Source organism: Pinus tabuliformis, chromosome 4_2 (assembly GCF_031772625.1).
Source record: "Pinus tabuliformis cultivar Carrire ecotype Pingquan chromosome 4_2, CPIR1, whole genome shotgun sequence".
NCBI classification, from domain to species: Eukaryota; Viridiplantae; Streptophyta; class Pinopsida; order Pinales; family Pinaceae; genus Pinus; species Pinus tabuliformis.
Window position 1 is genome coordinate 558049758 of NC_142304.1, and position 24697 is coordinate 558074454.

Sequence of the window (24697 nt, forward strand, 5' to 3'; positions counted from 1 at the left end):
AACACTCGTCAAATTTATCAAACCCTAGGTCTTGTGCCCTTATTTCTAGGTCTCTTCATAGAAAGCAAATTGCTTCCTTGTGAAGCCTTGAACCTAAATTGTGTCTTTCTTGAAGACTTCCTAGTGAGATCATTTCACACATTAACCCTAGAATACCTATTATAAGTGATCTCTCTCCTCCGGGACTCCTCCCATCAGTGAAAGTTCGTAAAGAGTAAGGGGTTTTGGTTGTGGTGACAATGGGCCACTACCCCATTGTTGCTTCTTGGTCTAGTTTATACATTGTAGGGTTTCCCTCTTGAAGGCCTACTAGATTTTGCGGTAACGGTGCCTAAGTTTGGGTACTAGTGATTTAAGTTGAATTTTGGACCATTGATCTCAACTCAATATTAGATTTAATCCTGACCATTGAGATTAGGGATTTGACCCAAATAAAAGGAAGCCAAGTGAAAGAGAGGACACATTAATTAATTATTTTCTCAAGAAGGATTTTGAGAAAGATAGAGAAAATCAAAGGAAGGAACTTTTGATTTTCTGGGGAAGGAGAAGAATTGCAGCAGCAGCAAAGGAGAGGGAAGCCATTAATTTGCAGGCCGTACAGACCATACAGTCGAGCATAGAGGTGATCCAGGGCAGATTTACAAGAGCTGGAAATTCAAGTTTGTTGGGTTTCGTTTGTATTTCTTTCTCAAAGCCATTTTCCCAGTATGGGAGCTCTTGTAAGTTGAAAGTTATTTGAATGATGAACTAATGTTGAAGAGTAGAAAAACTGTGCATGCATGAGATTTGTTTTTTTCGCTGCCTTTTCTTGCTTTTCTAAGTTTTTCCACTGCTTTATTTGGTTAAAGAATTCCAGTAGTGTAAATCTAGATCTGATCTATTTACCTAGGCACTGGTTTTCAGAAATCAAAAAGAAGTGCAATGTATTTCCTGATGGCATGGATATGAGATGTAGGAGTATAGGATGTAGCCCAAGACTAATAACTCGTAAGATTCTTGTATGAATCTTACCTATTTTGTTTTTTCCGATGGCATTCCATCTATAGTGTGATATTCTATTAGTATCATGTTTCAGTTTCATGATTTCGTTTTATCTACGTGATACATTTTGATGACACTAAATGAGAAAAATACAGATCTTTGGACTCCTGAGATTATGGTTCTATTATCAACCCTTTATGTATGGTTTGTCATTTATCCTTGTGTTTAATTATTTTATGCTGTTCCAATTTCAAAGCATTGAGAAAAAGTAACATCATTATGTTTATATTTTATTTTCTGTGATTATACATACACACACATATAGAGAGAGATGTCTAAATGTGCTGTGACAAGGTTCTATGTTCCCGGGTTGGACAGGGCAGATTTCCAAGAGCTGGAAATTCAGGTTTGCTGGGTTTCATTTGTATGCTTTTTTCTCAGAACCATTTTACCACTATGGGAGCTCTTGTACATTTGAAACTTATTTGAATGATGAACTGATGTTGAAGAGCCAAAAAACTCTGCATGCAAGATATTTGCTTTTTTTCATGCCTGTTCTTGTTTTTTTTTCTTTTCTAAGTTTTCCAGCTGCTTTATTTAGTTAAAGAATTCCAGTAGTGTAAATTTAGATCTGATCTGTTTATCTAGGTACTGGTTTTCAGAAATCAACAAGATGTGTAATGTATTTTCTGATGACATGGATATACCATGTAGGAGTATGGGATATAGCCCAAGACTCATAACTCTCTTCCCTATTTTGTATTTTCCAATGGCATTCCATCTATAGTATGATAGTCTATTAGTATCATGTTCCAGCTTCATGATTTCATTTTATCTACGTAATACATTTTGATGACACTAAATGAGAAAACTACAGATCTTTGGACTCCTGAGTTTATGGTTCTATCATCAACTCTTTATGTATGGTTTTTCATTTATTCTTATGTGTCTAATCATTTTATGCAGTTCCAATTTCTAAGCATTGAGAAAAGTAACATCATTGTGTTTATATTTTATTTCTGTAATTAAAAAAAAAAACATATATGAGTGTCCAACACGGGAATATAGAACCCTGTCACAGGACATTTAGACATCATTCTATATATATAGAGAGAGAGAGATGTCTAAATGTCCTGTGACAGGGTTCTATATTCCCGTGTCACAGGACTATATATAGAGAGAGAGAGAGATGTCTAAATGTCCTGTGACAGGGTTCTATATTCCCGTGTTGGACACTTGAATCCTGACTCGTCGTGTCCCAATGTCGAGTGACTTAGCTCAATGACTGTAAACAGGAAAAGTATTCTACTCATACTAGTTTTTTCTCGACCTCTCCTAGGCAGTAGGGTTAAGGCATTTAGACATCTCTCTCTATATATATATAGAGAGAGAGAGATGTCTAAATGTCCTGTGACAGGGCATATATATTCCCGTTTTGGACACTTGAATCCTGACTCATCGTGTCCCAATGTCGAGTGACTTAGCTCAATGATTGCAAACAGGAAAAGTATTCTACTCATACTAGTTGTTTCTCGACCTCTCCTAGGCAGTAGGGTTAAGGCACATTTATTCAAGGCTTTTATTCAAAACATGTTGGAATGTTGTAGCAACACTCGATGCTCTAGAATGGTCTATTTTCCACAGTTATAGACATTAAGTGGTTTAACTATTGGGTAGGTTTTAAAGCTCATATGCAGAGAATGGCATTAGTTTTACAGCAAATGGGAGAAAGTCGTGATTGATAAACCTACTAAACAAACACTGAGTTAACCAACAAGGAGCTAGTTAAGCTAGTAACTCCATGCTCTAAAATGTTCCATTTTCCACGTTTATAGAGGAGGATATTAATAAGTGTTTCACGTTTTCAAGTTTTAACTATTGGCCCCTGGGTAGGTTCTAGAGGCCAGATGCAGAGGAGGGCGTTAATTTTACAATGAATGGGAAAAAGTCATGGTCAAGAAGCCTACTAAACACTGTAACAGACATTAAGTTAAACTAGTAACTTGTATATATTATGCAACTATAAGGAGTGATAACCAAAAAATGGAGGATATTTAACTAGCAGTGGTACTAAACCTTTTCCTGCATAATCGATCAATTTCCAGATTTTGGCTCTTTTTGGAATTTTCAGAGGAATCCCATGCTAATGTTATGTAAATTTGAATGTGTTTTCGGAGTGCTAAACATCCAAAAATTACTGTAAACTTGCATTTCTTATGAGGAATATAAATTGTTAAATTTTTTTATACTTCTTATATTTAGTATATTTACCCTTTTTATGTATATCTGGTACAGTGAATTTTTGAAACACTTTATCTTTTAATCATTTGTAGTCTATTATGCTGAACCTAGCATACGAAATTTGTGATATTTACTAATCATAGCTGCCACGATACGGTGAAGTTTATCTCGGCAATCTAAGAATGGCCCCTCTCGTTTTCAAGCTTAGCTTGACAAAAAAGCAACCAACCGAGCATTAAGTCATCCACTCAGATTCCATGGTCTGGCCGCCTAAGTGGCATGAGTTCAAACTTCAAAGAGATGATGAAGCAGTGCAAGTTCCAGGCAATTTTTCTGAAATAAAAAGCCCTAATACCTGGTTCAATTATATTCAAAATAAATTTGAAATAAAAAGCCCTAATACCTGGTTCAATTATATTCAAAATAAATTTGAAATAAAAAGCCCTAATACTTGGTTCAATTATATTCGAAATAAATTTAAAAGCTGCTCAACAGAAGAGCTGATATTCTGATCTCAAGGATTTAGCTTGCAAACTCAGAGTCGTCTTTTTTTTTAATTGGTGCATGACCCTTTGTTAGTGCAGTAGTCTCCACCTTCAGCTTAGATACCAAAACATAAGAGTCTGTATTGAGTCCAAACCACTAGGGACTTGCACCTGGCCTTGTCCATTGAGATAAACTGCTCAGGGCAAACTGCCTAGGCTCAGTTACAAGAGCTATCTCAGAATAGCACAACAATGGGGCGCATTAACGCAGGAGCATGTTCTGGAGAATTGAACCCGAGTCTCTGTGAAGAACGCCTTATGATTTGATCACATTCCACTTGATGCAAACTCGAAACAATCTAATAAAGGTTGAAAATATAAAAACTTCCATGCGGAATTATTGATTGTGCTTTTCCGCTAATTGTTTATTGCAAACAGACAGGACTGTTCCCGGGGATTAGGACGCCCACTTTCACTAGATTGGTTAAGATTCATATCTCATGGGTGGAACTATGAGCCTAGGGGCTACTGTAGAAAGCCTATGGGAGCAAAAAGAGATTTCAATTCTATGCCAAATCCTCAAAACTGTTAAAACCCAGCATTGAAATCAAATTTTCAATTGCCTACTGAATAGGATTATTTCCTTCAATTCAATTGAGAAGCCTACCTTTCAATGAAGCATCCTCCCATGAGCTGTTAGCATGACGGAGCAATATCAGCCTCCGTGTCTTGGGCATTGGAGCTGTTTCAATGCTTGTATTGGCCACTAAGTTTTCCGTTGCCACACACGTTGGTCTCTGTATCAGATACTGCTTCTTTATTTGCCACCCATGGTGATTAATGCTGTGTGACAGTGCCTTTCCACTCGACGAAGGCTGAGCTGCGGACCTCAGTAACGTCATGTGACCACCTGACAGCGCAGAGCATGCAAATCCTGGGCACCGATCAATGTAAAGATCATTGAAAGAGGAATGAACAAGCCCCTGACTGACATTGCAGGGACAGCAAATGAATTTCATGATTTATCAGTTTCGGGAGGAAACCTCAGGCCAGGGCACGAGAGAAGTACCTTTTGTATTGGTTGATTGATAAAATTATTCATGTGAAGCGACGGCCATTATCCAATAGAAATACTCCTATCGGAACAATAAAATAGAATAACCACATCTAAAATCCATGCAATTTGGATTTGTTAAATCAAATTTAGTTGGACTACTTTGCTAAATGGATAAAGGATAACTTTAAAAATAGAGTTTGTTGTTGGGATGTTGCAATCTTGAAGTTGTTTATTGGGAGGTCAGTGTACATATTAAATGTGTAGATATTAAATGTAATTGATCTATGATTTTTTTTTTATTAAATTAGCATAATTATATTAAGAAATGTGGTGGATAACTATGGTTGATATATTTGGTAGATATTTTAATATTAATATATTAATTATGTATTGAATTATATATATATTAAAGCAATCATGATTTGCGGTTATTAAGTAGTTCGTTACGTTTACGGGCAATAATCCACGTATATTTATCTAAAGACGGGCACTGAGCAGTTGCTACGTTTACGGGCAATAATCCACGTATATCTATCCAAAGGCGGCTTAATATGTCAGGCCTAACCCCAAGGGCATCGAGGAGATTTGATCTCGTGACCTCCCAATAAGCAAAGTAATTAGCAACGAGAGCTCGACCAATTGAGTTATCCCTTGGGACTAGTATTATTATTAATATTGCTAAATGACTAGCAGAACAGAGTGGCTAATTGGAAAATCTTGTTGGAAAAGATCCAAAGGAAAATGCAAAACTGGACATTCAAAACTTTGAACATTCCAAGTTGCGTAATACTGCTAAAGTCAGTATTACAATCCATTCTGATATACCAACTAACTAGTCAAGCGACCCCTAAAACAGTCTGCTAGAAAATGGTAGACATGTTCAAAAAATTCTTATGGCAAGGACCCAGCACGGTAAAAAAATGGGCGCTTCTATCTTGGAGCTAGCTCAGCAAACCCCTAAAAGAAGGAGGCCTTGGACTCCGTGACCCTTACATTCTGAATCAGGTAATGGGAGCAAAGTTGTGGTGGAGATGGATACAGGGAGGGGTAGATCTTTGGAAAAAACTATGGGAGAGAAAGTATGACATGCCCAGGTCTCTCGAAGGAAAGCTGAGAAGCCAAAACGATAAGAAAGGCTCTGCAATATGGAACCTAGCCAGTGCCAACAGGAATCTGATCAGCAACCATAGCTTCTGGGAAATCAGAGGAGGGGACAAAGCCAACTTCTGGGAAGAAGCGTGGCAACAGAGGGGAAAACTAAATAGCCAGCCGCAGCTAGCAAAAATCCACCAATTCACCGATCTCCATGGGGGAAACACAGTACAAAACTTCTGGTGCATAGAACCAGAAGGATACTGGAGAAAGTGGAAACAACAACAAGATTGGCCAGAAGCGCCAGAAACACCCCAATGGAAGCTATACGAAAAGGAAATGGCAACCAGGAAAATAGCGATAAAAGAAGGATCGGACATCCTAAGATGGGGCCACAGAATCAAAGGAATGTTTACAATTGGAGAAGGTTATCAATTAAAAGCAGAACACATCAGACATCCAGAAACAAATAACTGGGAAAGCATATGGAAGGAAAAAACATGGTCGAAGATCACTTTCTTCGTTTGGATCCTGAGCCACGGGCGAGCATTAACATGGGACCAACTGCAAAAAAAAGGAATGCAAGGCCCATTGATATGTGTCCTATGCCGAGAACAAGAAGAGACAATGGAGCACCTTACCAATGCTTGCAAATACAACGACAACCTATGGAAACAACACCATCAACTTTTTGAAATTAGTGACAGGAATCCAAATAACATGAAAACAACAATAGAGAATTGGAGGAAAAAACCGTACCAGAACACAATCCTGAACCGTGCTTGGAGACTCTCGCTAGGATTTGTCCTGTGGAATATATGGAAAGAACGAAACAAACTAATCTTCAAGGAAGAAGGCAGAGCAAAAGCAGAAAAATGGAACCAGATAATCCAAAATATTAGAGAGACTATTCTGACAAAGAAATGGTTCGAGGATTGGAAAACTAACCTGAAGGAAGAAAAGATAATGACCCGCCTGAACCTGAAACCAAGCATGTTGCATACTTCTTCTTGGAAGCACCACACCACCAAAGGAGAGGAAGTAAACCAATTCAAAAGACCACAGAAGGAATTCATCAAACTAAACTTCGATGGCACTGCAAAAGGGAATCCTGGTGAGGCAGGGACAGGAGGGGTATTCAGAGATGACAGGGGTAAGACACTCAGAATCTACGCGATGGACTGTGGCAACGTGACAAATAATGAAGTAGAGCTTCATGCCCTTAAAAAAGGGCTGGAAATCACAATAAGAGAGCAATATAAAAAATTACAGGTAGAAGGTGATTCGAAAATGGCGATTGAAATAGTAAAAAAGCTACAACAAGGAACACAGTGGGAGAAGATTAGCCGAAGCTGGAGAACTGCTTGGCTGGTGCAGGAGATCAGTAAACTAATCAGACAAATAGACTACATCCTTCCCACACACGTACGAAGGAAAGGCAATGTGGCAGCGGACAACCTGGCAAATTGGGGAAGCGGCCAGGTAGGCAGAACTGTAGACATAAATGCGGAAGAACTACATCAGATGGAGGAGATGGAAAACTTAGTGAAAATCTTGGAAAAAGACAAGGAAGGGGAGGAGAACCCCCAATCGAGGTGTAGCACAATGGAGGAAGTGGGACAGGGGAGATGGGACCGGGAAGTGGGAGGCAGCGTCCAAGCGAGTGAAAGGACAGGAGAGGGAAATGGAGTGAGAGGATAGGGGAAAGGGCAAGTGGACGGACAGGGCAGGGAAGGAACAAACCCCGAGAGAAGGTTGGTGGAGACGGATAAGGAGGACAGCAAGGATGGCAAGGGGGGCAACGGGAGGGTGGGCAGAAGGACGCCAACAAGTGGCAGGACGAGGGACGAGATCATATAGCAAGAGCAGTCGGGAGTAAGTGAGTGTTAATGAGAGAAAGTGTAAGATAGGACGGAGGGTCACCATTCCAAGGTGACGGCGTAGGGATCAGTGAAGGGAGTAATGATGACAGACAGGTGGATGAAAAGGGAAAGGACAGAAAGGGGAGGGGAATAAAACATAAGGGAAATCAGTCCATAGGCAGACGCATGCAGAGGGAGGAGACGAGAACCAGAGAGAGGAAAGGTGGCTGAAGAACGACGTTGCAGCTTGAGGACGGAAGCGGAACCAATTCTGCAAGTTGGTATGTTGCTCCTCTGGCCCTCAGCATCTTAAGGAATAGGATGTCTTTCTGCATTAATCTAGGAAATTTGTACAGGATAGGGATTGAGTCTGGTAGGGAGGAACCCAGGAATTCCTGGGACCCTGGATGGTCGAAAATTTTAGAATGTGTAATGAAAATCCTGGGGAGTAAGCTAGGAGAGGAGGGGGTAGAATCCAGGAATGGAGAGGTCTCCACCACGATAACCCCAAGAAATGAAATGCGAGAGAGCGAGGCCATAATGACTCCTGTTGGGGATTCCCCGAAAAAAAACCAGAGGGGAAAAATGAGGAACCTCTAAGAGTAAAAAGAACAGAGAAAAGAGGGAAATAGAAAAATAAAATTTCACCAGGGGTGGAAGAGAATAGGGCCATGGTTCTGATGCCTAGACCCCTAGAAAACATCCCCACGGCCAAGCCTCCCTGCGACGCAAGGAACAATAAACCAGTCTATCCTGGAGGCGGTCCTAAGCGGATGCCTCTGTCGTGCTGTTTGAGTGACGGATGTTGTCGAGAGGAAAAAACGACGGTAAGAGAAGTAAGAATTAGAAGAACCCAAAACTATGAGAGGAGATGGGAAATTCTAAAAGAAACCATGAAAAGCCTCAGTTCCGGCACTGAAAGGGATAACAAATGTGACACAGGTAAATGGGAAATTGTTTGGATGTTTGTTCATTATCAAATTGATAATTGTAATGGTTATGTGATAGGTCTCACCTCAAAATACGCCCAATACAGTGAGGAGGACAACAAACAGAAAGAAGCAACCGGCAACAGGTACGCAGTCAACATGGCGACCAGGAAGGGTAAGAGAGACAAAAAGATGGCAGAGGGGGCGAGCGGCTCAAACAAAGAGCAAAGAAAGAGAGGGCGAAAGTCTGGATGTGAACATATGAAAACCCTCATCAATGCTTACATGGCAGGGAACCCACTGGACATCAAAGCCCAAATTGTTGGCTGGGAGCGAGAACTAAATGACAACATAAGGAACCAAGACATCCCCATGGAGGAATGGGAGAGCATGGTTCTAGACCCAGGGAACTCCCGAGGATGGCACTCTCTCTTCAGACAGACAATACAATAGTATTGGGTCATGAAGAATGTGGTGGCACGGGCTATGACTCTCAATCGGGAACAAGCAGCAAGCAGAGGACCGGAGGTAAAGGAGGACACCAAGGAAAAGGATCCCATCAGGGCAGAACTCCTCAGGGAGATTGCAACAGTCCAGATACAAACTTACAGAAACAACTTGGCACTGGGGAGAATTGAACAAACACTTCAAGACATGAAGAGGAGCGAGATGCTCGGCTCCAGTGCCAAAGCGCCAGCCCCAGTAATATCCTCGGACGAGGATTGAAGCAGAGGTCCAGTACATTTTTGTTGAAGTTTTATGATGAATAGTTCTTACTTGTTTAAATGGAACAGTAGTATAGATAGTAAAGACAATGTTGCTAGATGGATAGAGAAAGACCTTTTTAAATTTTGGACAGGGTTTAATGCAGACAGGTGGCTACCTGGTTTCCTTCGGGCAGGTAAGACCACCTGGAACAAATGGAAGATCTGATTTTGAATAGTTAATATCAATAGAGGAAGCACCACCAAGTTTACAAAAAAAATTATTATTATTAATATTATATTGACCTAATTAAAAAAAAAAAAAACAAATAAACAAAAAAAACAAATAAACAAACAAACAAACAACGAAAATGTGGTTGATATATGTCATAGGCACCCTAATAATAAATATCAATATATTAATTATGTATTAATTAATTTAATAATAATATTATTATTATATTAATATTATTAATATTATTTAACTTAATTTTAAATATTAAATTACAATGATAATATAGATGATAAAGATAAAAAGGGAAAATGTGGTTGATATATGTCATAGGCACCCTAATATTAAATATTAATATAATAATTATGTATTAATTAATTTAATAATATTATTATATTAACCTAATATTAAATATTAAACTACAATGATAATATAGATGATAAAGATAAAGATGATACACTTATAATATTAAATATGAAACTATAGTTATAATATATATGTTAAAGAGGTGCCAGAAGAAATGTAATCGGCGGAAGAAATGTACAAAGAAGCATTGTTGGAGGAAGAGAATCTAAGAAATGTACAGAGAATGAATGAATGATATTTTAACATCAACGAGACTAAAAATAGTCTATGGGGCTATCAGCGTCCCTGTTTTTAGCCTTTTGCAATTCAATCATTTTCTTACTCAAATTGATGATGAGTTGACCCAACCTTCTCACAGTGCCCTCATTGAAAAGACAATGTCAAGGAATTGATGCTAACATACTACCATAATTGTCCCTGATGTATCTGAAAGCATCACATTCCAAAATAAAATGTTTTTCCGATTCCATTGCCCCAGAAGTGTAAAAAGTACACACCCATTCTTCCCAAGCTTCTTTAGGTTTCTTCCACTATCTTGTTTCACACTGAAGTTGATGTGAGTTAGTTCTTAATTGAGCAATAAGAATCTTCGCTCTCCACGAAATACTAGTTCCAATATACTCTTTTTGTTGGAGATCACAAGTCGACTTGAATTCCTGAACATAGTACTACTTCTTTCTACTCAACTCTTTCCCCCATATACGCTTACAGAACTTCTCCATAACAAAATTCTTTAACTCCTTGCTATTTGTGGGGCACGCATTGAGGTAAATACAAGTCGTCGCTTAATAGGTGGCAAATGAATAATAATTTAATTTAATTTGCTATTCTTGCCTTTCAAACTGAAAACGACCTTTCATTTCTCAAAGCTTTGATTTAATTCATTGGATTGTGACTTACACGAAGAATATTCGAGGGATATCAAATCAAGGTTGTCCAAACAATGTTTTATTCATTAACGAAATAACAAACAAACAAAAAAAAACAACTTCTCGAGCCCAATTCCAATATAGACCACACCTATACTGCAATAAATTTAAATTTTATTTTGATTTTATTATTTTTACATTTAATGAGTTTTGTTTAAAATAGTATATTTAAATTGTTTTTTTGTTTAAAATAATATATTTCAATTGTTTTTTCTTAAAATAGTATATTTAAATTGTTAAAATAGGTTAATGGGATATTAGAAGGGAGAGAAGAGAGACATTATGGAAAGGGAATCCTATGATATAAAAAGGGGCTTTGTCATAGTTTTTATTTGAAGTTGGAGGGATATTCTAGTGGATATAGCTGATGGAATGGTTGGAAGCATTGCATATTTGCTAAAGATATTCAAGCTTTTGCTTATTGAGGCACGGGGAAGTTGATAAGTCGAATCCTAGAGCAATTATTTCTTATAGTAGACCAACTTTGGAGATAAAGAGAAGGTGAAATTTTGTGTAAGATCGGGGTTTTCCAACGTAGAATGTGGTTATCTGGAAAGGGTTACTTGATCGAGGAAAGTGATGGAGATCACATGGCAAACAAAGGTGTGATTTTCTTATCAAGCGGTGTAGTTTTTCATGTCTCTAAGTACTAAGGAAAGGAAATGGGTTGAAACATCAAGCAAAGAGAACTTGTCTCTACCAACAAAAGGGAAGAGTAATCAATGGGCTTGTGACATTGAAGGAATAGCTAAGTGTCAAAACAATTTATTAGTTTTAGTTGTTTTGCACTTGTTTCCCATCTCCTTTAACAATATAAGCACTTAGCGTGGAAAGAACACTTTGCTTGGAGGGAGAGCACTACATAATAGAGAGTCTCAATGATGCATTTTGTCTCATAGTCGACTCTTCCTCTATTTTCTCACTCGGTCTATGAGGGTGCATTTGTTCCGTGATAATATATAATGTCTCCTTGTGGGACGACCAAGTGGTTGACATAATGGGATGTTATCCCCTCTACCCAATTTCAAATCCCATGGGGGGACATATTTGGCCCATCGTGATAAGGCTAAAGGAGTAGGCTCCCCCACCCTCGTGGAATCTCGGTTCTTGCTAAGTCACAAATTCTTGGTATATTTGGCTTGCAGACTATTGGATATACTCTTGGTGTCATAGTGGCAATTGCTAGGTTTGATATTGGGTCTCGCCCAAATTACACCATCAAATTATCAATTTACCATTATATATATATATATATATATATATATATATATATATATATATATATATATATATATATATATATATAATGTTGCATAAATATGTGTGTAGTGGGTGGGTATGCACTTTTGGTTGTGGTAATTGCATAAACATTTATGTGCATTTGTGTACTAACTTGGCACATGAAGATTACTCCACTTGTGGATCCATTCTCTATTTGTGGACCTATTCCAAGGTTAGGATTTTACTTGCAACTTACTCCTCTTACTCTATAAAAGGAAGGAAAAGTACATCACTATATTATTAATAACAAGATAGATGAGAAAGCATATAGATAATGCAGCCTCTTGTGTATGATTCTTGATTTACGTCGATGTAGCCTTCAGAGAATGAAGCAAAGTTGGGGTTTGCCAGTGATTGACATATGGTTTTTTGGCCAAGGTTTCATATGCTTGAGAGAAGCTTTATTTGGGATAAGTTGTAAGGGTTTTGTATTTCCAACTTGGGATGAGTTGACAATTGTACTATGATAATCTTCATATGAAATAGGAAGAGATGTGTTTGTTGCCCCAAATTATGTCATAAATCTTATTGATATAGATTAAATTTCAAGTGAATTTACGGTTGATTTATTATGTTAATTTATTCAATAGTCAAGTTGATTTTAAGTTAATTTTGCATGCTTAATTTGCATTTTCATATTTAATTTTGTTGTTGCTTTAGCTAATAATTGGTATCATAATTTTCAAAGTTGATTTGAGAGATACATCCTACCCTGAAAACTATCAAAATGATCTAATTACATTCTTGCAGTTTTTGCACAATGTATATTGCCTATGATGATTTTGTTGGGGTGTTATATTATTTTGCAAAGGAAACTCAGTCGAATAGAGTGCAATTTATTGATAGGCTAGTTGAGGTGGATTGAATGAGTAATTCGTTGGTTAAGGTGGATCAACTAGGATGAAACTTAGAAAATATAGTCGAGGTTAATCAACTAAAAGAAGGATCAACTAGATGGTCAAGTCGAGTTAATGGTCAATATAGAAGCTGGGATAGGGATCACAATTGAAGGGTTATAAAGCAATCAATAGAAGTCAATAGTAAATGGAACAATTGAAAGTAATTAAAACTAAGGATGCACTTGGTCAATGGAGACTAGTGGTTGATTGTGGTCAAGAGGTGATTGACTACAATTGAACTATGTCAAAAATAGTTGAGAATCCCAAGATTCCCGAGATCTTGGCCAATGAGATTCAACCTCTATAACTAAATTGGGTGGTATGAATTAGGGTTTATTATGTAAAAATATGTCTATAAATAGAGCATGACATAAGATTGTGATACGCTGATGTTTGATCATAGATCAAGGATGATGCATCAAGCATGACGTAATATGATTGCATTGGTCTTAGGTGTGGACCAAGGTCAACATTCATTGTAATATGACTACATATTCAATTAAGAATATAAAGAGCAATGAACCTCAATGGTTGGCGAGCTTTCATAGTTAAGGGTTTCCAAGGTAAAATATCTATGTGATCTATTATGTGTTTTCTATTTTCTATTTTTTGTTTTAATGTTTTTTGGTTAAGGTTTATGCTAAATTAGTCTAGAGTCTGTCTACAGCTCATTCAACTCAAATTTTGGTCGAAGAGCAGTATATATGGTATATGGGTGCTTAATAAGTGGATATAAAAGCTTAACATGACCAACAGGTGGTATCAAAGAATTTTTTGTTTTAGGGGGACACCTTTATTGCTAAGGGTTTGGTGATCTTAGACTCGGATCTTGGATCTTGAATACATCTGAAATAAACCTTGTTTTAATGGTAGCTTTAAAGTAGTGTTTATTCTAATGAATAATGGTTCGTAGTATAAGAATTGAGAGTGAGAAGTTTAATGGCCATAATTTTGAGTTGTGGAAGCTTCAAATGGAAGTTCTCCTTGTAAATCGAGAACAATGGGTAATTGTGCATCCCCAAACACCTTTAGTTGGCATGTCAAGGGAGGACTGGAGAATTTTGAATTAAAAGCAAGTAGCACAATTCGTCTTTGTCTTGCAAATTTGGTATTGTTGAATATCTCAAGCGAAGACACTGCAAAAAAAAAGGAAAAGTTAGGGAACTTGTACTAGTGAAAATCCCTGGTAAGCAAGTTGTTTCTTAAGCAGTTGTATCTTATAAGGATGAAGGAGGGTGACACAATCCTAGAGCATCTAAATGAATTTAATATTGTGATCAATTAGTTACAATCTATTAAATTATAGCAAGAAAAGGCTTCATTTGACTTGCACCTTAGTGAAATGGAGAAATTTGAATTTCCACTTCAGCATGATGAGTTGTCAGACAGTTAGCAGGAGTGACATGGCCAAGTCACTTAGTTAAGTTTTTTCAATTCAAGTTTGTGGGCAAGCACTAGAGTTGTGCATGAGTTGAATGCTAAGATCTAGCTAACTAATGGAGTTATATTTAGTGAAACTCAATTATCTGAGATCTAGTTTATAATATAGTAAGTACGAGTTCAGTTGAGTAGTTGTAGTTGTTGTTAACTCACTGATCTCTCAGCTAACTAGTCAATTTACTAAAATTAGCCCTAGTATGCACATAATTCGAATTACTTAGCTAAGTGGAGGGAAAAGGAATAATTGTATTTATTATTGTATAATATTGAGTGTACATAGTGGGTATGTAGAAGATGAGCTAATTTCCTCATAATTGCACAAGGAAATAAGAGCGAGTGCAGGAACATGAGTGCAAACATAGCTAGTGTAGGCAAAGAAAGTGCAGGATCAGTATTTTCCAAAGCAGTCTCAAGAGCAAGAGATTAGTATTGTAGTGTGGGTTGAGCTTCAAGGATTGAAGTTTTCATTGTAATAGATCATTGTTCTCATTTGAATTAATACAAACAGAGGATGGGTTTTTCCCAGCTGGGTTCCCCAGTAAAAATTGTGTTCATTGTGATTGAATGATTACATGTGTTTCTAATGTCAGTTTTCCTTCCGTGGAATTAGTAGAAGACATTTGTGTCTATTGATTTCAGTATGATTTCATTAGCAAATATAAACTTTGAGTTATTTCTACATGGTATCAAACCTATTTAAAACTACATAGAAGACAGGTTCTTGATCTTCTCTCAGAGAAATTTCGAATAGCATATTTGTGGTGCAAGAATTTCTCTAATGCAAGAGGATAGTTCGAGTTGCCAAGAGGGAGCAGATAGATTTCCCACAGGGAGATCAAGACTCAGAGGGAGTCTAGTTTCAGAGGGAGCGGCCTTATGGAAGTTAGTACTTCAAGATTTGGGGAGATCAAACTCATTATTGTAGTAGTTATAGCAGCAGTGTGGAAGCAACAACAGAGCAATAGCAACAGCAACAGTGTAGAAGCAACAACAAAGTTGTAACAACAACAATATGAGTAAATCAAAGTTCGCCTTGTATGCAGCTATACCTCCAAGAGTGAGGTGGGGCAATATAGTGCCTTAGTCCCATATTTTCAAATATTTGGGTAGGGTCCTTAGGAGAGCAGCAACAGTTGCAGTAGACTCTTCTCTTGGATCATTACCCTTGCTGTGGGGCCCACAATGTTTAGTAGTAGAAGGATCAATGTTAGTTGATGCAGTCAAATTTTAAGCGACAGTTGCAGATTAGTAGCAGTCAAAGACTTAAGAGATAGTTGCAGCTCAAAGACACAATTGATTCAATATTTTGGATGCTTCTTAGTTACAGTTGTTGCAGTAGCAACAACAACAATGAGAGGGAGTGTTAATTGTGTTACAATACATTCCTACAGAGGAGAAGGATTGGGGTTGTTCAATACCCTTTTCTTGCTACGAGGGAGTGTTAAATTGTATCAAGAAAAGGCTTCATTTGACTTGTGTCTTAGTCAAATGGAGAAATTCGAATTTCTACTTCAGTAGGATGAGTTTTAAGACAGTTAGCAGGAGTGACATAGCCAAGTCACTCAGTTAAGTTAGTCAATTTGAGTTTGTGTGCAAGAAGTAGATTTGTGCATGGGTTGATTGCTAAGATCTAGCTATCTAGTGGAGTTATATTTAGTGAAACTTAGTTATCTAAGCTCCAGTCTAGAATAGAGTCAGTTTGATTTTAGTTGAGTAGTTGTAATTGTTGTTAACTCACTAATCTCTCAGTTAACTAGTCAATTTACTAAAAATATCTCTGGTTATGCATGCAATTCGAATTGCCTAGTTGAGTGGAGGGGAAAAGCATAATTGTATTTATTAGTATATTATTGAGTGTACAGAGTGGGTATGTAGAAGATGAGCTAATTTCCTCAAAATTGCGCAAGGAAGTAGGAGTGAGTGTAGGAACGCGAGTGCGGGCAGAGCGAGTGCAGGATCAGTATTTTCTAGAGTAAGAGATCAATATTGCAATGCAGGTTGAGCTTCAAGGATTGAATTTTTCATTGTAATAGATCATTTTTCTCATCTGAATTGATACAAACATAGGAGGGGTTTTTCCCAGTTGGGATCCCTAGTAAAAATTGTGTTCATTGTGATTGAATGATTGCATGTGTTTCTATTTTATTTGTCCTTCCACAGAATTAGTAAAAGAAATTTGTGTTTATTGATTTCAGTGTGATTTCATTAGCACTTGCAAATTTTGAGTAATTTCTACACTATCTATGGATATCACAAATAACAAGGAGGAGAAATGTATCAATATATTGTGTTCCTTACCAGATTCATGGGATATATTAGTCGTGTCTATTTGGAGTCATACAACCATAATGACAATTGTGATGTGGTTGCATCTCCATGATCAAAGGAAATGAGGTGGAAGAACATGAAAGGATCAACCAAGGATGATTGTTAATGAGAGGTTGACCAGCTGGAGGTAAAGGAAAATTCTCCAAAGGCAGGTCTAGTTCAAAGGGAAAATCTAAATCTCTAGTTCAGTTGATAAGAAGAAGTTAGAAATGTGGCAAAGTTAGGCATTACATAAGGGATTGAAGTCAAATATTATTGAGAAGGGCATGGGATTCAATGAGACACAATCAACTAAATGAAGGACTTATTTTAATGAAGGAGGGGACTTGTATTTAGCTCTATGAGTGCATAGTCAAATAACGAGGCATGGTTGATCGACTCAAGAGCATCCTATCATATTGAACCTTACAAGGAATAGTTCCATGAATATGAAAAAATATGAAAGAGGCAATGTCTACCTATGAGACAACTTGACAAACGAGATTGTTAGATGAGGTTGAGTTCGATTGATGCTCAAAGACATGAGGAGTAGAACATTTCCAAGCATGCTTCATATTCCAAGTTTGGTTAGAAACCTAATATATATCAATAGAATGGGTGATGCAGGTGTACACACTATATTGAGAAGGATTCAAGTAAGATGATTCATAAAGTGATGATATTGATGAGAGGGGTCTAGATGGGAACCCTGTACAAGATGTTGGGCATGTCAACCTAAGTGGATGCAATAGTGCAGTTGTTCCTAAAAGTGGCAAGTCATCCTCTTGTGTAATTGATGAGACCATGTTGTGGCACTATAGGATGGGACGTATCAAGGAGAAAAGTCTTTGTGCTATGCAAAGAGAAGTTATGGTTGAATGTTTCCTAAATTTCTCTATGGAGGTCAATTTCTTTGAACATTGTGATTATGGGAAACATAATCATGTGAGGTTCCCATCTGGGGCTACAAGGGAAAAGGGGATCCTATAATTAATACATAGTGATGTCTTTGGGCTTATATTGATTCCATCACTAGGAGCATCTATGTATTATGTCTCCTTCATAGGCAATTTCTCCAATATAACATGGTTTTATTTCTTGAGGAAGAAGTATGAGGTTTTTAGGTGTTGGGCCAATGAATAACCTCTAAATTGGATACAATTGTATTAATGAGAATATAATTATATAACATCAGAAAGCAACCTTTGGGATTCATCTTCCAATATTGTTTTATATTCTAATTTTCACATTTTCCTTTTTTTTTTTACATATTTACAATTTATTCACCCAATCCTCGAGGATTATGTGTTTAACATCCCCCCCACCAATCTGAAGGGTTGCTTGTGAGTCCAAGTACCATTCTGAATATTTCAAACGTTTCTCTTCCAAGTGCTTTGATGAAGATGTCTACAATTTGGTCATTTGTGGAACAATGTTGGAGATGAACAATATTGACCTCGACATTATATCAAATCAAATAATACTTTGTGTTGATATGTTTGGTTCAATCATGGAATGTGGGATTATTGGCCAACTTTATTGAAAAAGTATTATCAATCAGAAGGGGAGTAGATTTCACTTGTTTCTCCTGCAACTCTTCAAGAATTTTCCTAAGCCACACAATCTCCTTGGTCACTTGTGCAGTTGCCATATATTATGCCTCTATTATGGAATATGTTGGTATTGATTGTTTGTTTGACCTCTAAGAGATAGTGCTTGATCTAAGACTCATAAGATAACCTGAAGTAGACACTCCATTTTCTTTAGCTCCATAAAAAATTGAATCAGAATATCCAATCAAGCTAAAGGCATCCATATATGAATATTTGAATCCAAAGTCTTGTGTTCCTTTCAAGTACTTTAGAACTCGTTTTGTAGTAAACCAATATCCTTCACAAGGCTTTTGCATAAACCTAGAAATGATTCCAATAGCAAATGAAATATATGTTCTGATGGTGGTGAGGTAGATAAGACTTCCCACAAGTTATCTATACTTAGTTGCATCCTCAAATTCATTCCCTTCTTTAGATGTGAGCTTCATATTTTGTTCCATTGGAATGGACAAAGGATTGCATTCAACCATGCCAAACTTGTTCAAAAATTCTCCAATGTACTTCTTTTGAGAGAGGAATATATAACTTGGATGTTGGGTCACTTCAATGCCTTAGTAATAGTGAAGGTGTCCCAAATTTGTCATATCAAATCCTTTCTTTAACTCTTTCTTTATGGATGCAATATAGTTTTCATTGTTCCCTGTCATCAACAAATCATCTACATATACCACAAGATAGACAACAATTTTGCCAATTTTCTTGACAAATAGAGTTGCATCACCAAGATTAAAGTTTCTGAAGTTTAATTTTAGAAGATGCTTAGTTAAATTTTTTTGTTTTTTAAAGAAACAAGTAGTTTTTATATAATCTAGTTGGAAAACAAGCCAATGCCACTACATGCAGAAATTGTTCTTCTTCATCAACATTCAAATATTGTTAAAAAATTATCCTATCTCTATGTTTCCTTTTCTTACTAAGGTTATAACTACCCTTATTTTGTACAACCTCCAAAAAAATCCATTATGTATCGCAAATTTACAAAACATTTTGAAACAAACAAGGATAACTAATGATTGTCATCCTTCTCGACTTTAAGGTTTCCTTCTTGCTCATTTTTTTATGCTTCCATATGTTGCGGGAGCATTGAGTCCAAAGTTTGGTCCAAAAGTTCTTCTAGATGAGGCATGGCATGCTCATCAAGAGGGGAATTTCAGGGATCCTAAACACTTATTTTAGAACACCCAAGGTCATCGTTTCCACTTTTATTGCAATATTGTCCACTTTCAGAGTCAAGGTATCCACCTTGGCTGTCAAATCGTCCATTGTTAGTTGTAGTCATTCCACGTCTTCATGCAGCTCTTCCAGCTGCCTGGTGATCAAAGCAAAGTGGGAGCAGGCTTCCATAGCCACGTGGTCACCGAGCTTAGCTATTGAGGCCGAGAGGTTGACCAATTTCACCATCAAATTGATCCTTACCATAGACTCTACAACTGTCCTTACTTGAAGACATCATCCCTCACTACACTTTAATTCTTACACATACTAATGCAAATTTCATGTCAAACATACTCCATTTATAATCTTCTGCTTGGGCTTTTCTCGCTCTAGTCTCAGTCTCATCGCATTGAATGTTGATGTCCCCTCCCTACTTACTCTTGACACATATATCCATCGTTGAATTTTTCGCCTGATGTCCAATCTCTTGTAATTTTAACTGCTTCATAACAAGTGGGGTACCTTTTTGCGTTCCCTTAAGGTGAGGTATAAATGCAGTGGGAATTAAACTCCACTTGTCTTCAGTCATGTCATTTTCCCTCTTGCTCTCCTAGTTGTTTACTCTTATCCCATAAATCAACTTGCGAGGGTGTCATCCACCAAAGGTCCTCCCTCCCATAATATTGGAGTTTTCATTAATGAGATTGCCAAGCCTTAACTCACATCTAATCATACCCCTGAGAATGATTACTTGGTGCATTTTGGCTTCAACAATATAGCACATTAAATTCATGGTATATAGTTTATATATGGGTCTCCTTGATCTTGGACTATTGTTCCTTTTTCAATAGTTGCTCCTCTATTTTCTTGCTCATCTGCACTTTGATTATTTTCCCTTTTGATGTGGAAGAAGGCTATTGATTCAAACTTCTGAATTTGCATCCATATTCTAAGGGACATTAGAGACAGATCCTTCTATTTGAGGTCTTTTTCATTATGGAACTTTTTAATAATTATTATTGAGTCCTTGAAGAGTTTGAGCTATCATATCCCCCTTGTTTATTTGTTGCCTTGCCTATACCCCAGGCAAATTTCATCTCTATTTCTTCATCTGGGTTGTAAATGACCTCTCCCACTCCTACCTCCCCCAAATTTCCTTTCAAGGCTCCATCAATGAAAAGTTGATGATGTCTTATTGATCGTTGCCACTCCTTGAACTGATCTCCAACTGGCCTGATGATGAAGGAGGGCTTGACATTGGGTGTCTTGAAGCTACCAACATGAAAAGTTGCTTTAGTTAGCTTTAACCATTTTTTCTCTTCAATAGAGAGTTCTTCAAAGTTAGATGGATCATATCCCTTGGATGAGATGACTTCATAAAGTAGTTGATATGTTTGCAGAGCTGAAGAAATAGGATCAGGATTTATATTATGGAAAATGGCTTAGTTTCAGGTTAACCAAATATACCAACATATGTGCTTGGGTATGATGACCTAACATCAAACAACTAATGAATCCAACTTTCAATGCCAAGGATACTGTGATCTCCAATTTTCAAACATTTCCATCCAACTTGAGGAATATTTTGGATTTTCCCGATATGATTCAAAGCGTTCTTCCACACCTCTATTATGAAGGGGCAACTGCAAAAGACATGCATTATATGTTCTTCATCTGCTTCACAAAGAACACAATGTGAGGGGCCGTGAATCTTCCTTTTTTTTTAATTTTTCGTTGTCAACACCTTTCCATGAACCAATTCCCAACAAAATAGATTGATCTTGGGAATACCATTTTTATTCCAAATTTTCCCCCTTATTGTAGACATAGGAGGATGGGGAAGCTAACTTACCAAAGTTGCATAACCCTCTTTTATCATGTAGTAATTCTTCTTTCCTCTTGTCTAGATTCAAGGATCTAAACAAGTGGAAGCCACGGGCACAAATCCCTTTAGAGATCTAATAAGGGCTAACCACTATTGCGAGAGATGTGGTGGAATATTTTAGCTTTTGTAGCATTAGATAGGTGTTCTAGTCTTGACTTTGGTCTTAGAGGATAAGGAATGCAAGATCTGGAGAACCCAGAAAAGGTTTTAGGAGAAAACACCTAGAGATGGGTCAATTAAGTTAATTGATCAATAATTAAGAATTTCCTAAGTCTAACTTAGGAAAAGTGATTAATTAATATCAATTAATTGAGAAAGGCGAGAATTCTCAAGAAACTCAGGCGGATCGAGTTGGATATGATATTAATCATTGATGGGGATCTAATCATGGTCATTGGTTCACCAATGAGAGATTATAAGAGCAACTCGATGGGTAGATGGAGGATACACTTGTGAGGTGGAGTTCTTTGGAAGATCAAGCTATCCAACTGCAGCGATCGAGCAGGGAAGAAGAGTTCGAGCCAGAAGGGATGCAAATACATAGAGGGATCAAAGTCAATGATTCCAAAGGATGTTTCTAGTGTCGAAGAGTCAATTACAGGAGGGTCGAGTTTTCCTCAGTGAGGTTGCATAGGAACTGTGTAGGCAACTTCAAAAGAAGAGTTTGATTTAGCTTAAGAGAGGGTAAATTCAGTTGTTGGAGGTTGGGAGAAATTCCATAAGGGAAAACGAGTCATTTAGAGGTTGATTTGGGTTTCACATCTTGATCAAAGCAACTTCTAGGTAGTGCAATTTTTTCCTACACAGGGTAGCGCGGGTTGATGCATGTTGAAGAATCTAGGGCAATTAGGTTAATAAGATTCTTCTCACGATGATAACTATTTGTGAGGTACTTTTTACTTTTTCTTATTAGCACAATCTTCTCTTGTTATTATTAGAGTGTGTTTTCTTACTTCATCAAATAGTTACCAAAACAAAAGAGACAAGAACACAAGATGTTGGCTTTCTTCCAGGGCCAAAACCTCTCACTCTTTGAGAGGAAAACCTACACAAATTCTTCTTATAGAGATTCCAATTGACAAATACCAAGATCATGACCCTTGACCTATTTAGCCACTCCAAGATCAAGACACCAATCCTCTTCTTTGTCATTGTTGAGATCATCATCACTACTGCAACACCGAGGCCATCACTACTGCACCACTAAGATCATTAGTGTTGCACCTTCACTGAGGTCTTCACCATAACAACAAGATCTCTATACTGATCTTGATGGAGACATAGTTACAAGAACATGAACTCGGTGAATTTAGATGCAACTCTCTATATATATATATATATATATATATATATATATATATATATATATATATAGATCATGTCGTTGTAACTATGTCTCCATCAAGATCAGTATAGTATCTATATTGATACCATGATTACATCTATGCCGAGATTATGACTACATCTAGAATGTATCCTGAGATAGAGTGTATCACTGTGGGATCACCAAGATCCTCCTCATCACAAATCTTCCGAGACTGCAAGGAAACAAGTCCGAGCCCTTTCCTGTGGCATCTGAGGCTGAGACTGTGATCACCAAGACTGTGAGGAGGCCGAGACTTCATCCCTATGGTACCCATCTGAAAAACACCTTGAACTGTGGACAGACCTCTGAAACTTCTTCGCTGTGACCTCTAAAATCCTTTCTGTGACTACCCTCCAAAACTTCAAAAGGATCTGAGCTCTTCACTACCCTTATGCAAAGATCCTAGCTAGGTATATATAGTAATATGTCCCACATATTAAGCCAACATGACAGTATGAATGGATGTGTTTATTGATGCAAGCCGACATGATCTTTGTTTGTTATTGTTTGGAGGCTGACTTCTTCAAGAGGGATTGTGCTTGTCTGTGGAGGGCTTCTAGACATTTTTATAGTCTTGTATACCTTAAACATAGGCTCAAGAAGAGATCTTCATATATGACATTAATTCTATACTCTAAATGACAAATCCTACTATTCTAAAATCACTTGCTCATGAAACCCATGAAGCAAGTTTACAGTAATAATTTTTTTCTCTTTATTACATCATTTACATAAGTCATAGTTACATGTCATTATGAAGACCGAACACAGTTACATTCTTCAACGCTCCCTCTTAACTAGGGAGGTATTCATAATGGTACTTGGTCATTCTCAATCTGAAGAACTTTCTCATAAGAAGAATCGGATTGGCAACCCATCTGTATAGCATCATAGTAACCAACATTGTTTCCACAACAAGGCCTTGACTGACATCTCTGTCTCTCATCATATGAGAGCACAATGTTGGCGAGACCAATGGCTATAGACACCTTCATCATTGTCTCTTAAGGTACATACGCACCCAAGTTTTCACTGAGTATGACCTTCTAGGACTATTCTTATATTGGGTTCCCAACCCTCAAAGAGTATTGGTCCTCTTGCCTACTCTTATCTTGGACGCCCTACAAATCCTCAAAGAGCATCAGATGCTAGATGATTACCCAATCCTCCATTCTTTCTTCCCAAGTGAAGACAAGAATGTTGTGTTTATCTCTCCCTCTTAACTAGGGAAGATATGTCCATTCTTGTAAAGGAATGTACCCAAGCTCCCTTTGACCAGGGACTTGCCCAAGATCCCTCTTAATTGGGGACTTATTAGAGTTCCCTTTGACCAGGGACTTGCCCAAGATCCCTCTTAATTGGGGACTTATTAGAGTTCCCTTTGACCAGGGACTTGCCCAAGATCCCTCTTAATTGGGGACTTATTAGAGCTCCCTCTGAGCTAGGGACTCTCCTTTTCATCACCAAATTCTTCTAATGGGTCCTTCAGCTGCTTGACCACTTTCTTTCTTTGATGTCATGAAATTCAATCAAGCTTCTTCCTTATAGGGCATTAGCCATCCATCACTTTCCTTATTGGTTTGTCATGTCATTCCTTTCTTCATGGAAAGTGGCTTCTTGGTACATATTTGAAATCTTCTTCATATGACTACTTCTTTCTTGTCATGCTTCTTTCATGAATTTCCATTCACCACATGAATGGTAGTTGTACTTGCGCTTACAACTCTTGCTCCAGTAGCCCTGCATGAACTCATCCAAATATTATTCAAGAAATCAAAACATAACATTAAATCAAATAGTACCTTATGATATGGCTCTTCATCATGACATCTTCCTATAGGTATCAAAATCCTGCATACATGTTGACACATCT

The 24697-nt window shown here is 37.5% G+C and overlaps 1 protein-coding gene across 2 annotated transcripts in view; it reads right to left on the minus strand.

Annotated features, from left to right (window-relative positions):
• LOC149170481 (Phosphoglycerate mutase family protein) overlaps positions 1-4816 on the minus strand; it is a 268273-nt gene extending 263457 nt beyond the window's left edge. The window contains exon 1 of one of the 2 annotated variants that reach the window (XM_089423912.1): positions 4375-4816. In XM_089423912.1, coding sequence (XP_089280038.1) covers positions 4375-4726 — 352 coding nt within the window. In that variant the 5' untranslated portion in view covers positions 4727-4816. The remainder of the gene's footprint in view (positions 1-4374) is intronic. The other variant, XM_089423911.1, reaches the window with a different exon arrangement.
• Between the last annotated feature and the right edge of the window lie 19881 nt (positions 4817-24697).